This window comes from Lucilia cuprina, chromosome 5, assembly GCF_022045245.1.
Source record: "Lucilia cuprina isolate Lc7/37 chromosome 5, ASM2204524v1, whole genome shotgun sequence".
NCBI classification, from domain to species: domain Eukaryota; kingdom Metazoa; phylum Arthropoda; class Insecta; order Diptera; family Calliphoridae; genus Lucilia; species Lucilia cuprina.
Window position 1 is genome coordinate 66,640,741 of NC_060953.1, and position 16,007 is coordinate 66,656,747.

General features: G+C 31.2%; 1 protein-coding gene across 6 annotated transcripts in view; it reads left to right on the top strand.

Moving 5' to 3' along the window:
* LOC111690719 (separin) overlaps positions 1–16,007 on the top strand; it is a 77,752-nt gene that overhangs the window by 1,023 nt on the left and 60,722 nt on the right. The window contains exons 5-12 of one of the 6 annotated variants that reach the window (XR_006941062.1): positions 10–301; positions 423–478; positions 1,622–1,784; positions 1,875–2,010; positions 2,112–2,279; positions 2,471–2,628; positions 2,721–3,007; positions 6,370–7,295. Coding sequence is in view for 1 of the 6 variants with exons in the window: in XM_023453262.2 (XP_023309030.2) it covers positions 10–301; positions 423–478; positions 1,622–1,784; positions 1,875–2,010; positions 2,112–2,279; positions 2,471–2,628; positions 2,721–2,935 (1,188 nt within the window). In the remaining 5 variants the exon portion in view is untranslated. Of the gene's footprint in view, positions 1–9; positions 302–422; positions 479–1,621; positions 1,785–1,874; positions 2,011–2,111; positions 2,280–2,470; positions 2,629–2,720; positions 3,106–6,369; positions 7,296–16,007 lie in introns of those variants that run through there. The other 5 variants (XR_006941063.1, XR_006941064.1, XR_006941066.1 and 2 more) reach the window with 5 other exon arrangements.

Genomic DNA, 16,007 nt, shown 5'->3' on the forward strand with positions numbered 1-16,007 from the left:
TTTTCTAAGACTACCTGTACGGATTTGTGCAATTTTTTCTATCCCTGGAATTTTTTATTTACTGGTATAGCATATTCTAAGCCTCAACAAATCCTAGTACGTCAACGTTGGTCAAAGGTTGACGAATTTTGTGATATGTATGGTTGGGAGAGTGATGCTAGAGTATTGCTATCTTTGGCTGCTTCTAATGCAGAATCTTTGGATTTAGTACAAATAGAGGATATTTGTTCTATACTTACTACAAATTCTAAGCATCATGCCATTGCCTGTGATATGTTGAAAAAGATGCAAACGGAAAATGGTAAGTTTTTCCTTTTGTTAATGGAAGAGTAGGTATTTTGAGTATTATGAAGTTTTTCTTAATCATTGGAATACTGCCTATAATAATGTATGTATGTGCTGTTCTGTGCTTTTTCTTTTAGACAGAGGCAATGGAAACAAAGTGCAACATTTTCCTTGTATTTTAATTGTTGATGAGGTATGTACTACCTATTTTGTAGATTTAAACATTTTATATTCTATTTTAGTTATTTCCGATCTATTGTTATTGTCTATACCCTACACCACTATAGTTGGGAGGGTATTATACGTTTGTGCTGATGTTTGTAACACACAAAAATATTGGTCCAATACCCACCGATCGATTTAGAATAATTTTTTGAGTCGATTAAGACGTTCGTTCGGCTGGCTGGCTGTCCATGTAAACTTTGTGCGCAAGGTCTAGTCTATAGTCTAGTCTATAGTCTAGTTTATAGTCTAGTCTATAGTCTAGTCTATAGTCTAGTTTATAGTCTAGTCTATAGTCTAGTCTATAGTATAGTCTATAGTATAGTCTATAGTCTAGTCTATAGTCTAGTCTTTAGTCTAGTCTATAGTCTAGTCCATATATACTATATATAGTCTATAGTATAGTCTATTGTATAGTCTATAGTCTAGTCTATAGTCTAGTCTATAGTCTAGTCTATAGTCTAGTCTATAGTCTAGTACATAGTCTAGTTTATAGTGTAGTCTATAGTCAAATCTATTGTCTAGTCTAGTCTATAGTATAGTCTATAGTCTAGTCCATAGTCTGATTTATAGTCTAATCTATAGTTTGTAACACACAAAAATATTGGTCCAATACCCACCGATCGATTTAGAATAGTTTTTTGAGTCGATTAAGACATGTCCGTCCGGCTAGCTGGCAGTTCATGTCTTGTGCGCAAGGTACAGTCCGCAATTTTCAAGATAATTTGATGAAATTTGACCAAGCATGTTTTTTTGGCACAGGGATGAAGCCTATTTAAAATGGTTAAAATCGGTCCATTATTTCACCAAGCCCCCATACAACCGTACCTCCCGATTTGGACTTTTTATTTCATAATTACGTCAAATATTCTATTATCTCTCTAAAAATTGGCACAAATAAGTTTTATATAATTATAAATGTCACTGCAGATTTTCGTAATGATCGGCCCTAATTTGATCCTAGCCTCCATACAAAATTGACTTGTAACCATTTGAATCGTAATGAAACTCAACAAAACTAACTGTTATTTATAAAAATCCTTTTCCTATAAAATCCTTTCCCTCTAAAAAAATTATTTTTTTAATATATTGAAAATGATTTTCATTATCTTAGCGCCTCGATCATTTCTTTTGGGAAGAAATCAATGTACAACAAGAGTTTACTCGAGTTAATTCCATACAATGTCTATATCGCTTATATAATTATTATAAATCGGAAATAAAACACGGTTATTTATGTGTCAATATAACAGATGGTGGTTGTCTACTTAATCCTGGTAGGTATCATGTAAAAAAAAAAATTTCTATTGCTGTTATATTACAAAAAAACCTTAACATTTTCCACTTGTCTTGTCTCAATGAACTAGATAAAAATTTACCCAAAATGGAGTCACGTATGGTTAGTTTTTTTGAATATTGGACACCGCATTGGACAATGTTAGTGGGACAACGACCGACCCAAGATGAACTCTTCAATAAGTATTTAAGTCGCAGTTGTTATGTGTACGTTTCCATATACATTTGTATATATTGAGGGCAGCATGTGTGCATAAGTTTATGAGTGTGTGTGTATGTGTCTTAGATGAAATCTTATTTTCTTGCAGCTATGCTGGTCATGGTTCTGGTTTACAATATATAAATGGTCGCAAAATTACCAAACATCAAATGCATTGTGTGGTTTTTTTATTTGGTTGTGATTCCTCACGTCTACATTCAAGTGGCCTGTATAGTGAATTAGTAGGACCTCATTTGTACTATCAGGCAGCAATGTGGTAAGGAAACAATAAATAATGAACGTTTTTTATATATTTCTGAACTCTACTAAATAATTTGTATTGGTCAATGGGTTTTTTTATTACCATTTTTTTCTACTCTTCCTTTTATGCTTCATTATTTTGGTGCATGCATGAATGCACAAACATACAAATGTATTTTTCATGTGTTTATATATATGTGTTATTAGTCCTGCGTTAGTTGGCACTTTGATGCCTGGCCTAGATTGTAATATGGATAGGATAGCCACGGAAATACTTAGTCGTTGGATTGTACCCAAATCTACAAATGTTTTGCCCTGGAATGAAATTGATGAAAGAGCCTGGATAAAAGAATTTATCATTAAACGTAAGTAGAGCAAATGTACTAACACATGTATGTTGCACTAAGCATCCAATAATTATTTCATTTTTACATTTTGCATATATTTATAACAATAGCCAAAACTTGCATGACTACGACAAAGTCTACTACTACAATACCACCATCTGTGGCCACCACACCCAATTATAATGTGGGTAGTTTGTGTACCATATTAGCTAGAGTTCATCAGCGTGTATGTGAACCAAAACTCTATAATACTGTACCCTATGTTTGTCGTGGTCTACCAGTCTGGAATTGTAATGTAGAACCACTAAATACCTCGACAACTTGAATTTAAAATAAACAAATTTCAGCCAAAAAAAAAAGAAGCTGTTATAAATGCTACATATTGCTGTTCAAACATGTAAGTCATTTAAATTTTTCCATTCAGTTTATATTTAGAAGAATTACGAATGAATACGCTTAAGAAGAGTAACACAAATTTTACTTAAATAAAATAACAAATTTTACTTAAATAAAATAACTTAAATCATATTTTTGGAATTTTCAAAACACTTTTTTCTGCAACTAAAATTATAAAAATTTCAAATCTTATTTAAGTCTATAGTCTACTCTATAGTCTAGTCTAAAGTCTAGTTTATAGTCTAGTCTTTAGTTAAGTCTTTAGTCAAGTCTATAGTCGTGGGTATAGTCTAGTCTATAGTCTAGTATAGTCTATTATAGTCTAGTCTATAGTCTAGTCTATAGTCTATTCTATAGTCTAGTCTATAGTCTAGTCTATAGTCTAGTCTATAGTCTAGTCTATAGTCTAGTCTATAGTCTAGTCTATAGTCTAGTCTATAGTCTAGTCTATAGTCTAGTCTATAGTCTAGTTTATAGTCTAGTCTATAGTCTAGTCTATAGTCTAGTTTATAGTCTAGTCTATAGTCTAGTCTATAGTCTAGTCTAGTTTATAGTCTAGTCTATAGTCTAGTCTATAGTCTAGTCTATAGTCTAGTCTATAGTCTAGTCTATAGTCTAGTCTATAGTCTAGTCTATAGTCTAGTCTATAGTCTAGTCTATAGTCTAGTCTATAGTCTAGTCTATAGTCTAGTCTATAGTCTAGTCTATAGTCTAGTCTATAGTCTAGTCTATAGTCTAGTCTATAGTCTAGTCTATAGTCTAGTCTATAGTCTAGTCTATAGTCTAGTCTATAGTCTAGTCTATAGTCTAGTCTATAGTCTAGTCTATAGTCTAGTCTATAGTCTAGTCTATAGTCTAGTCTATAGTCTAGTCTATAGTCTAGTCTATAGTCTAGTCTATAGTCTAGTCTATAGTCTAGTCTATAGTCTAGTCTATAGTCTAGTCTATAGTCTAGTCTATAGTCTAGTCTATAGTCTAGTCTATAGTCTAGTCTATAGTCTAGTCTATAGTCTAGTCTATAGTCTAGTCTATAGTCTAGTCTATAGTCTAGTCTATAGTCTAGTCTATAGTCTAGTCTATAGTCTAGTCTATAGTCTAGTCTATAGTCTAGTCTATAGTCTAGTCTATAGTCTAGTCTATAGTCTAGTCTATAGTCTAGTCTATAGTCTAGTCTATAGTCTAGTCTATAGTCTAGTCTATAGTCTAGTCTATAGTCTAGTCTATAGTCTAGTCTATAGTCTAGTCTAAAGTCTAGTCTATAGTCTAGTCTAAAGTCTAGTCTATAGTCTAGTCTAAAGTCTAGTCTATAGTCTAGTCTATAGTCTAGTCTATAGTCTAGTCTATAGTCTAGTCTATAGTCTAGTCTATAGTCTAGTCTATAGTCTAGTCTATAGTCTAGTCTATAGTCTAGTCTATAGTCTAGTCTATAGTCTAGTCTATAGTCTAGTCTATAGTCTAGTCTATAGTCTAGTCTAAAGTCTAGTCTATAGTCTAGTCTATCTATAGTCTAGTCTATAGTCTAGTCTATAGTCTAGTCTATAGTCTAGTCTATAGTCTTGTCTATAGTCTAGTCTATAGTCTAGTCTATAGTCTAGTCTATAGTCTTGTCTATAGTCTAGTCTATAGTCTTGTCTATAGTCTAGTCTATATTCTAGTCTATAGTCTAGTCTATAGTCTAGTCTATAGTCTAGTCTATAGTCTAGTCTATAGTCTAGTCTATAGTCTAGTCTATAGTCTAGTCTATAGTCTAGTCTATAGTCTATTCTATAGTCTAGTCTATAGTCTAGTCTATAGTCTAGTCTATAGTCTAGTCTATAGTCTAGTCTATAGTCTAGTCTATAGTCTAGTCTATAGTCTAGTCTATAGTCTAGTCTATAGTCTAGTCTATAGTCTAGTCTATAGTCTAGTCTATAGTCTAGTCTGTAGTCTAATCTATAGTCTAGTCTATAGTCTAGTCTATAGTTTAGTCTATAGTCTAGTCTATAGTCTAGTCTATAGTCTAGTCTATAGTCTAGTCTATAGTTTAGTCTATAGTCTAGTCTATAGTCTAGTCTATAGTCTAGTCTATAGTCTAGTCTATAGTCTAGTCTATAGTCTAGTCTATAGTCTAGTCTATAGTCTAGTCTATAGTCTAGTCTATAGTCTAGTCTATAGTCTAGTCTACAGTCTAGTCTATAGTCTAGTCTATAGTCTAGTCTATAGTCTAGTCTATAGTCTTGTCTATAGTCTAGTCTATAGTCTAGTCTATAGTCTAGTCTATAGTCTAGCCTATAGTCTAGTCTATAGTCTAGTCTATAGTCTAGTCTATAGTCTAGTCTATAGTCTAGTCTATAGTCTAGTTCATAGTCTAGTTTATAGTGTAGTCTATAGTCAAATCTATTGTCTAGTCTGTAGTCTAGTCTATAGTATAGTCTATAGTCTAGTCCATGGTCTGGTTTATAGTCTAATCTATAGTCAAGTCTATTGTCTAGTCTATATTGTATTCTATAGTCTAGTCCATAGTCCGGTCTATAGTCTATTCTATGTTCTAGTTTTAGCAACCATTTTTGTTTTGTAATTTTACTTTAAATTGTAATTTCTAAATACAAATTTTTATCATTAAGGGTTAAAGAGATTTCCACATTTACATGGCTTAAATTGTAATTATTGTTCTGAACAAAAATCCATTTGCATTACAAAGTTTTATTTGCTTTTTCCTATTCACTACTATTTGTCTACGACAGCAACAAGAACAAAAAAAAATAAATATAAAGTTTTCTTTTTGTACAAGAATTCTAAATTAAATCTTAAGTTTCGCTTTTTTGTAAACGTCTTGTTCTTGTAGTTGTTGTACTGCCTCCTCTTTCTCTCTAACACTTGCATTTTTTTTATTTAACTTCTCAGCAGCAGTGTCACTTCCGCTTCACCTAGTTTTATTAGCATTATTTTAAATGTTTGTGTAGTCGTTGTATGTAGTCTTCTTATGTACCTATTTTTTCCTAACATTAAAATACTCTTTCTAAAAAGGGATTGCTTGTGTTAATGATTATGCAATAATAAATTTTATTTCATTTTCTACACTGCATTATGCCAACAACGAAAAAAAAAACTAAAAAGAAATTGAGAGTAATGTGATTTTCTATGACTTTGAGCGCTAAATCAATTTTGTTTTTTTGCATTGTTTCTCAATACTTGCTCTATTCTAGTTTTATATTAAGTGTACTATTCAGTAGTATTCAGCAATTATTCAATTTTTAGTTGCTGTCTTTCTTTCATTCACTATGTTCTTGGTAGAAAGCAAAAGGCTACATTAAAATTTAATTAAAATCAGTGATCTGTTAACATGTTAAAAAGTTAAATATAATAATAATGTACTTTTCTAAGTTTGCTCTAGTTCTAAAAAAAAAAACAAAAAAACAAATCTACGACATCTTTTTAAGTACATAGTTTATATAAGTTTGTGTGAGAAATAAAACTTTGTTCTTTCACGGCTTAAGGAAACTAAACACACTTTCATACACAACACTCTACATACTACAAATTCGTAATGAAATGCAAATGTTTTCCTTGTTGTTAAATACTACAACAACAGCAACAACAATGTACGACAACATATTATCATACGTATTATTCGTATTATATATTCATATTCCTGTACATACAACAAATGCAGATGATGATGATGATGAAACTACTTGAGATGTGTAACCATTTACACTAACACACTTAAAACTGTGAATGGATACAACAATGACTACAACGACCAACAAACATGAACCGGAGATAACCTGAAACCCAAAAAAGGAAGACACAAGAATCGATACTTGCTTGTCATCCATCTAGGAACAAAAAATATTTTTTATATAAAAAATATATATATAATCATAAAAAAACTGAATAAAATAATATAAAATTGTACCCAAGGCGAATAAAAAAAAGAAAAATGAAATGCAACAAAAAAGTCGTAGCATGTGTATTGAAAGCACATTATGTTAGTAAGGATGTGCTACTATGTTCTCTCTCTACATACACACGCTCCCTTGTATTTATATTGAAAAGGAAATAATATATAAATGTTATAATATACGAGATGTTTACAAGCCTCACATCAAAAACAAAATAATTTTTTTATATTATTATAAAGAGAAGGACCTTATACTAAATTTTGTGAAATATTCTATATTATGTACTTATACTTTTGTGCCACAAACACTACAAACCATCTTAAAAAAGAATTAAATCTTTAGGAAATAATAAAAGAGAATAATTACAAAATTATCCCTATTTGTTTATGATATTTGTAATTAGATAGACATTAGGTTCTTAGGCTATAAACCTCTTGAGAACTTTGTTTGTATAAGTTTATCTCTTACCCTTAAGAACAAATTCTAATCAGTTTTATTTTATCTAAAATGCATATTTCACTATAAATAGTTAACATCTTTCAAGTTTTATTTATAATGTCAAGTATAATTTAAATATTAAATATTTTGCAGTTAATTTTAAGCTATTATCATTTTTAACATTAAATTTTTTTGAACAGCATGCATTCACACATAGTGGTGGTCGATTATGTCATTATGTTATCTTATGTCTGTGCATCTGTCTTCCTGTTTATAAGTAGAAAGCAATTTTCTGAAGAACATAGAAATCTTTCGTATCTAAATCTTTAATAATTCTCAAACACGTTTTCAATAAGCTTTCTACTTACAATTAGCAAAATTTGTATATAAATAACTCAGATATGAGGAAAATTCATAAAACAACCCATGAAAATGTTGATGATTAAGGGCGCCTTTCTTACTCCTCAGTTAAACTAGGCTTAACTTGCTGTTATATTAAACTCGGAACAAATTTAGGCGGACTTTAACCGATGATGTTTTTCAGTTTTAGATTTAAGCTCAGTTAACTTTGTTAGTATTGCCAACTTTTCACTCAAAAACATAAACAATGAACAACAGTTTTTTGCAAATAATACTTTTGTAAAATGGGAAATTTTGGAAAAATGTTAAATAAGCATTTAAAACAATAATAAATAAAACAAAACAAATCATAAAATTCCAATTTACTTAAAATATTAAGTTTTTGTTCTTCCGAAATCATTGTTTTATTGTTTTTGTTAATTGTGTTTTCTCACTTATACCTTGAGTTTAATTGACCAATTACACTCAGTTAAACTAAGATAATGAGTAACGTTACTGATAACTGAAAAACACGAAACATACATTAAACCAGGTTTAACCAAAAAATAAAGATTATCTTTATCAGAAAAACTCGCCCTAAGGGTTTTATTCGCAATTGGTTAACTGCGAAGAAGATAAAGTTCTCTAGTTTAAAACGATTGTAGACCTAAAAAGTATAAATCCACTCTGAGAACCAAGATGATCTATTGTGATTCGCTTTAAGAAAAAAAAAATATCCTTGACAAAAAAAATACCCTTGACAAAACCTAGATTGTTGTTTATACTACACCTACCTATATCTCGTAAAAGAAAAATGAATGTTTTTCTAGCCATTTCCGGATTAGGTTCTGTGCACCAGGACAATAATATACTATATCTAGCTCCTCATCGTCCTCACACAACATACAAAACTTCGTTGTGTTAAAGACTTATTTACTCAAAAAAGCTCCTATATCTCAGTGAATGGTTATCGCTGCTACCAAAACGCCATCCTCAATAGTTGGTTGCCTTGGCATTCAACCTCCGCAATTGGGCCTTGAATACTCTTGAATTTATTTAAAATATTAATGGTGATGAATGTTAAAGGCGACTTGTTAGTTCAGATGTTACAGTTTCATTATAATTGGAACCACAACCGCTGTCGATAATGAGTTTTCATACATTTTGTATATCTCCATTTTATTGCGCTCCCGCTGTTGTCGACAGCGGTTCCAATTGTAATTAAGCTGTTATTCTCAAAACATTAGAAATCATTCGAAAATATAGATTCTACAATTTGACCAATTAATAACCACCGTGCACTACCTAAATGAGGAAATGAAGGGTTCAATCAGTCAATCATCCTTCTGGGATGTTCTCGTAAAAGTCATCCCAACTTTAACAACTAAACGAGAAAATTTAGTCAGAGAAAAATTAATTTCATTATACAATGAAAACGACCATAATTATCACAGTTATAAGGGTATCACCGACACAACTAAAGTCGGAATGAACAACAGACTCAACGTCTATTTGTCCCGCATAGACAGTGCAGTCCCTTATGTTTGCCAAGCATGGGATGGGTGTCCTATGATAAGCCTTTATATTTAACCGTCTATCTTAGCCTATTTAAGTAGAAGTTTTAAGATGTTACACTAACAGCAAATCTAAACAAAACTTAAATCAAAATTTCATATGCTCTTGTTACAATTTGCAATTTTGACAATATTTTCCAACCCCATAAAGAATATATCTAATCTGGATCCTTATTTACATATAGTGAAGTCACTACCGCTATGTGTGACTGTCTGGCCATTTTTGAAATCTATAATCTGAAGACCCAGATTTCTTCCGTATCATACAATGTCAGACATGCAATTTCGAAGTAAAATTTGTTTAAAAATTATAGAAAATTAATTTTACAAAAACTTAATCTACAATTCGTTTCTTTACTACAATTGATTAAATGTGAAAGAATTAATACTCTCAAAGATCTGTCATTAACCCATATATTGTATAAATCTTTCTCAAGTATGATGACGGGTTTGATATTAAATGTAGCAGACAAGTATTCTTTTTTAGTTTAGTTTACAAAATATAATGAATCGATTTTTTATTTCCTTTTTTTTTTGTATTTTATACAAAAAAATGTTAACTTACCTGATTCTAACTTGACTTATCCTCTAAATATTTTTGTAGACAATAAAATATTTTCTATACGACTATAACTGCAAATGGGCTTTTTTCTTTCAAATGGTTTTCAATTTAAAACCAACACTAAAGTGTTATATTTTTCCTTATTTTTCACAAGTGTTCCATTATTTTTAATTAAATTAAGAGGATTTTTTTAAATATTTTATTTTGCCATTATTTTTATATTATTTATTGCTGTTTTTTAACTTTGTTCTGCAATTTTATTATTTTAATAATGAATTTTGTGCACCTTTTTAAAAACGAACAGAAAGAAATTAAAAAAAGTCAACACAGAAATATATTAATGGATGCATGAATGAATGACTGAGTAAAATTGTAGCAATGAGGGTTTTAATTTTGTATGAATATTTTAAAGCAGTTATTCTTAATGTATTTTATGGAATGGTTTTATTAAAATGTGGTCCAAGAAGAATGTTTGAAGATGTTTATGAGTTCCATTCACACTGTTTTCTTTACGAATTACGTAAATTTCTCTAAAAGATAATGACATATATCTTTAAAATGTCGAAAGTTACAAAAGCGCTTTTATAATAAATAATAAATTTGAAGTTTACTTTTTAGCAAAAACAAATTAACCTCGAAATTTGTTTTTGAGTACCCAATTTGTTAATTTTGTTTGCTAGTTTAAGCGCCCAATGGAGGTGGTTTAAACTTAAGCAAGAAATGCAATGTCGTTTTCTGTAGTTCTGTATGGCAACACTGCGAAGATTGATCTTGTAATGAAAGACATCAAAATTTGATCGCCAACTCAAAACCCCGCTCTAAGTTGGTTACATGATCCGATTCCCAGCTCGTTATTAACACCAAAACAGCTGTATTCACCAAAAGTTTTTCCCTCAGAGAAAAATTTTGAATAACATGCATCTTCACTCATATATGTTGTTGTTGTAACAGCTAAAACTATACAATAATCTAGTTGGGGGTTCTACAACTATGTCCAGGCCTACAAATTGAGCTTCTTCAACTGGTTGCGTCCATAAATCCATTGGACGTACTCATTCGTTGGGTACGGCACGGTCTTTATGTGACCAATAGACATTGCGCTGTTGCTCCATCTCGATCTTAGTTGTGTCAGAATTACTATTGTTTTCCGTGTACGACATTCATGTGGTATCCTGCGACCGTGGAATTACTGGCACCTCTATGAATGTTGTTCAAAGCTGCCGTATACGAAGAGTGATCCAGTGGATTCTGCACATATCTGTCTATGTTTTCCTTGAGTATATGAAGATCCTTCTAGACATGCCTCGGGGAAGCGTCTAATTTTGTGATGTTACAGTTGGGATGACTTCTCTTATGACATCCCAGGAGGTGCTGTTTAGTCAACATGACTATGTGTTCTTTGACTGAGAGGACCTTCGTTTCCTCGTGTAGATGATGTTCCGGGATGATTTGCAGGCAGCTCATTGCAGTCCTTAGGGCGGCATTTTGGCAGCTTTGAATGTTTCTCCATTGGGTATCTTTGAGCGATAATGTGACGCTCAAGATTTTTGGGTGGCGCATGGTCGGATTTTGGACAACATTGACTACGATGCCAAGGGCTTACTTCCTTCGTCCAGGTGGTAAAAAGTATTGTTGGCGACTTCGCTGGTGATAATCATATTCTAGTAAATATCATATGGAGAACTTCAAAGCAAAGTAAGAAGAGCGTTCTTTCGTGAGAGAAACTAATTCGAGAAATAGCCCGAAAATGCAAAAAATAAAGAAACTTTAATAGATATTATTAAAAACTTTTAAATACAAACACTTCCCGTTTGGGAACCTTAGATTATGAAAAAAGTTGAATAAACAAACTTTTGAATTAAAAAATAGGCATCTCCCGTTTGGGAAACCCAGCTTACAGCAGTAAAACTCAAGTATTTTCTTTATGATGATTCTAACATTATTAAGTGTTGTATAGTGGCCTATTAAAATTACAAGGCAGAGGTGTAAAACAGAAAAAAATGTGCCACGAACAAACACCAACAAAGCCAACTGATTAACAGAAAAGAACCAGCTTTTTATGGGAGTGCCTTTAAGGTTTTTCTACTTTTTATCTTCGTTTTTTTTTACACATTTTTTGTTGTAGGATTTTGCATGTCTTGCGTTAATAATTTTCTTGCGATTTTCTTATGAATCCTTTAGTTTTTGCTGTTGTTGTTGTAAATGTTGCTACAATATTTCATTTCTCTAAAGGTTTTTATATAACATTATTCATTTATTGTTTTTTGTTATAAAAAACAAAAAATAAAAGGATTTATTAAAACAATAGATAGACGTGTATTCTGATGATGTCAAGGAAAATGTTGATTGTTGTTGTGTTGTTTGCTGCTGCTGCTTTTGTTGTTGTTGTCTTTTATAATTGTGTTGTTTTTGTTTTAGGAATTCAGTTTTTGGGTCATGGCAATCTTTAGAAAAAGGGTTAACATACGATTTGTTGTTATTTCAAGGGAATACAATTCAATTGTTCTTGCAGAATAAAGCATAGAAACATTTTTTCCTTACACTTGTCGGTTTTTTCCCTCCAAAAATGTGTGTGTGTGTGAGTGAGTGGTAGGTGTAGTGGTTGCACTACAGCTTCTTATGCTGCTTTTAGTACAAGTATATAAAGGAGCACTCTTCAACATGATATAAAAATATAATCTGAACAAACTCAATAATGGCTTACAACGTTAAAGCTTAAACACACGCCCTTTTGCTGCTGCCGCTTACACTTACTGAACACAACTAACTGACTGACTGAATGACTGGCTGACTGACTCTACATATTCATTCATTCAACTTGTATCATGTATTTCATGGTGTAAAGATAGATAGACCTCCTGTTTTTTTAGTTTTTTTCTTGTTTAAATCCTTATTTTTGTTGTTATTCTTGGTGTTTTCTTGTGTGTGTGTGTCTTGTCTTGTTGTGTATCCTCATCAGTGTACGCATTTTCCTAGTAGGGTATGATGATTATGTAATGTAGGTTGAAGTATTTTAACGACAAAAACCAAAAGAATATAAAAAATAACGAAACCAATATCAAGGAATTTTAACTATAAATCTTACAAAAATTGTTGTTGTTTTCAATGTTAGTTTAAGTTTTTCACAAAAACTAATAAAACTTTTTATAGCACCAAATACAACATTTTAAAATATATATTTCATAAAATTTAACACAACTTATTTTTTAAAAAATCTTTTACATTTTTATAAAAATTATTAACTTTTGGATTTCTTTAAAAATTTTCTTAATTTTTAAATAATTTTTTCTTTAAAAGCAAATATTCTTTTGTTTATGTTATTTTAACACTTATTTAACTTAATACATTTAAAATGTATTTAATTTTTTGTTTAAATTGGTAAAAAATGTTTTAATTTTCTTTTAATATATTCCGTCCTTGTTATTAGTCGCGTTTGTATGCTGGCACAGTCGAATTATAACTGTGGTGCTGCAACTATTTTGCGCGTTAGCTGATTTTGCATCCTTTTTGAGTTAGAAGGAAAGCTATCATTAGACGTTGCTTTTGTTGTTGCCTGTTTTATTTTACAAATGTGCGCTTGTTTGTACGTCCATTACAATGTGACATCCGTTGGCTTTTGGCCAAGCCTTATACTCTAAAGGCTCTCCTTAAAAAAGAGAAACTACCACAACTTACAACATCACATGGGAAACAAAATAAGTAAATAAATGTAAAAAAATAAAAACAAAATAAATAAAGAAAAACAACAATAATATAAATAATAATAATCATGTTACAAATAGTTAAAATTTCTTTCATTCAAAGCCCTTTGCCGCATACACTCCACACAAAAGTTTTCCTTTGTCCAAAAGAACATTTCATTTCTTACTAAAGGATGTTTGTTTACTTGTGAGTGTGTTGTTGTTCTCTACATTTAACTGTCTGTCTGTCCATTTTGCTGGTATCTTTTACTTTGTGCTTAAAAGTTGCCTACTTCTTTTTTGTTTTCACTCGATTTGGTTTTTAGGGGGTGTTGTTGTGGTTGTGGTGGCTTGCATTTTCTCGGTTGTACGCGTTAAAGGATTCTGCGTTGCCGTAGCATTAAATAAACAAACAATGAAACTTATGTAAAATTCCTACAATGTGTGTAATATTTATAGCACGTGACAAATGTTTTTTTTAAGCTTTCTTATCAGTGGCTTTTGAATGCGCATGTTGTCTGTGGCTGTTATAAGCTTTTGATATAGTAAATGTAAGCTTTTCATTTGATTGTAACTGTGTGGTTATCAGGGGGTTTAGTTAAGCTTTAAAATTGCTAAAATTTTGTATGAAAATTAAAATAATTATAATTTCCGTTATTTTCTATCCACAACGTAGAATAATTAGGAAAATGCTTAAGCTTTTTGAAATTTGACATTTCAATTATATTTTTGTTACAGGCATATATTTAATCTTAATAAACAATCTTATTATTGAGTTTAACAAAAATTTAAAAGAAATTTCGAAACAAACTTTTCTCAATTTCTATTTTGATTAAGTTTTGTACTTTGATACTCCTATTTTAAAAATTTTCTTCTGATTATTGAATAGAATTTTTTCTAAAAACTTCACAATTCCGAACAAATCGCTGAGTTACGAACTAGTTTCTAAAAAAAATTGTATTATGTTCTCTTAAGTTTTCCTATATCTAGTTCGGAGAGTGATAAATTCAAACACAAATCGTTGTTAAAAGTACTCCACAACCCTTATTCAAAACCAATTCCTCTTGCTATTCATATCGTATTGGTTCGCGAAAACATCTGACTTGAGCCATTTCATTAATTCAGCCTAAACTAGTGACTTACTGTTTATAAGGGAGATAAAGTAAATACGACGATTTTATCCATCCTTCTTAGCAAAAAGTTCGTCACAGGAAACCGGCATTCCTCATTTAACCTAGACTTTGTGTAGACATCCGCTTCCTATATATACACATACTAATACATTTATAAACACCCAATATTTAATAATCACCCCTATCGCCAATCATTATTTCAAGTGAAATATGTTCTCTTTTCACTTTTTTCGTTCACTAACATTTTTGTCGTGAAAAATGTCCTTGTTGTGAAATTTGTTGATGGAATTATGTAAACATTGAACAGCTGTTCCATACAAAATCAACTATTGTGAATGAATTGTTCACAACAAGTTCATGATAGCAATTTTCACCCAATATTTAATAATCACCCCTATCGCCAATCATTATTTCACGTGAAATATGTTCCCTTTTCACTTTTTTCGTTCACTAACATTTTTGTCGTGAAAAATGTCCTTGTTGTGAAATTTTGTTGATGGAATTATGTAAACATTGAACAGCTGTTCCATACAAAATCAACTATTGTGAATGAATTGTTCCTTCGAGGGAAATTAAAATTTAAAGGGAACAAAATTTTCACTTTTATTGACGATAGGGGTGAATACTTCAGCCATTTTGCGAATCGTTTCATCTCTGTATTTAAAACACTACAATAATTAGATAACGAAATATTTCAATCTAAAAGACACCACCTACTTTTCAGTCCTCTTGGAGCCATACTGATTGTTCATTCGTTACACTATTTGTTGAATGGGACTCGGTTACTAAATTATGCTTTTACAACATGACAAACCACTTCCGTTTAGTCTGATTGCAGAATTAAGATCCAATTCATTATAGTAAGCAGATCCTTCGTTGGCCTCTTCTTAATTGCTCCCGTGATCAGCATTTCAATGATTTGTAAAACGCTTTTCACTGCCATTCACCACATGAAAACACCGTAGAACAGTATGGGCTTAACAACTACTTTGAAGAATATGTTAGAACCAACCGCTCTCTTGCAGGTGTAATTAGTTATATTTGCCTTATTTATCCTATTTTGTTTATTCATATTTTTTTGGAGGTATGACGTTTTCAACTTTATATCTCCTTGCAAAAAGGACATGTTTAGTTTTCAGCGGATTTACACACTCCACTTACCAAGCACGTTAAAAGTATCAACGAATTTACCTGTAACGCAATATCGTCAGCATAAGGAGTTCATAGCCTCATTTCTAAGTAAGGGAGACAAAACTGGCCTTTGGAGTCTAAGGCCACTGGCAAATATTGAGACATGGACACCACACATCGTTGTACTTATAACCCTAACACATAGAAGTTTTTTAATAAGCTGCAAATTTTGCAGGAAAAAGTTTCGGTTAAAACAGCTG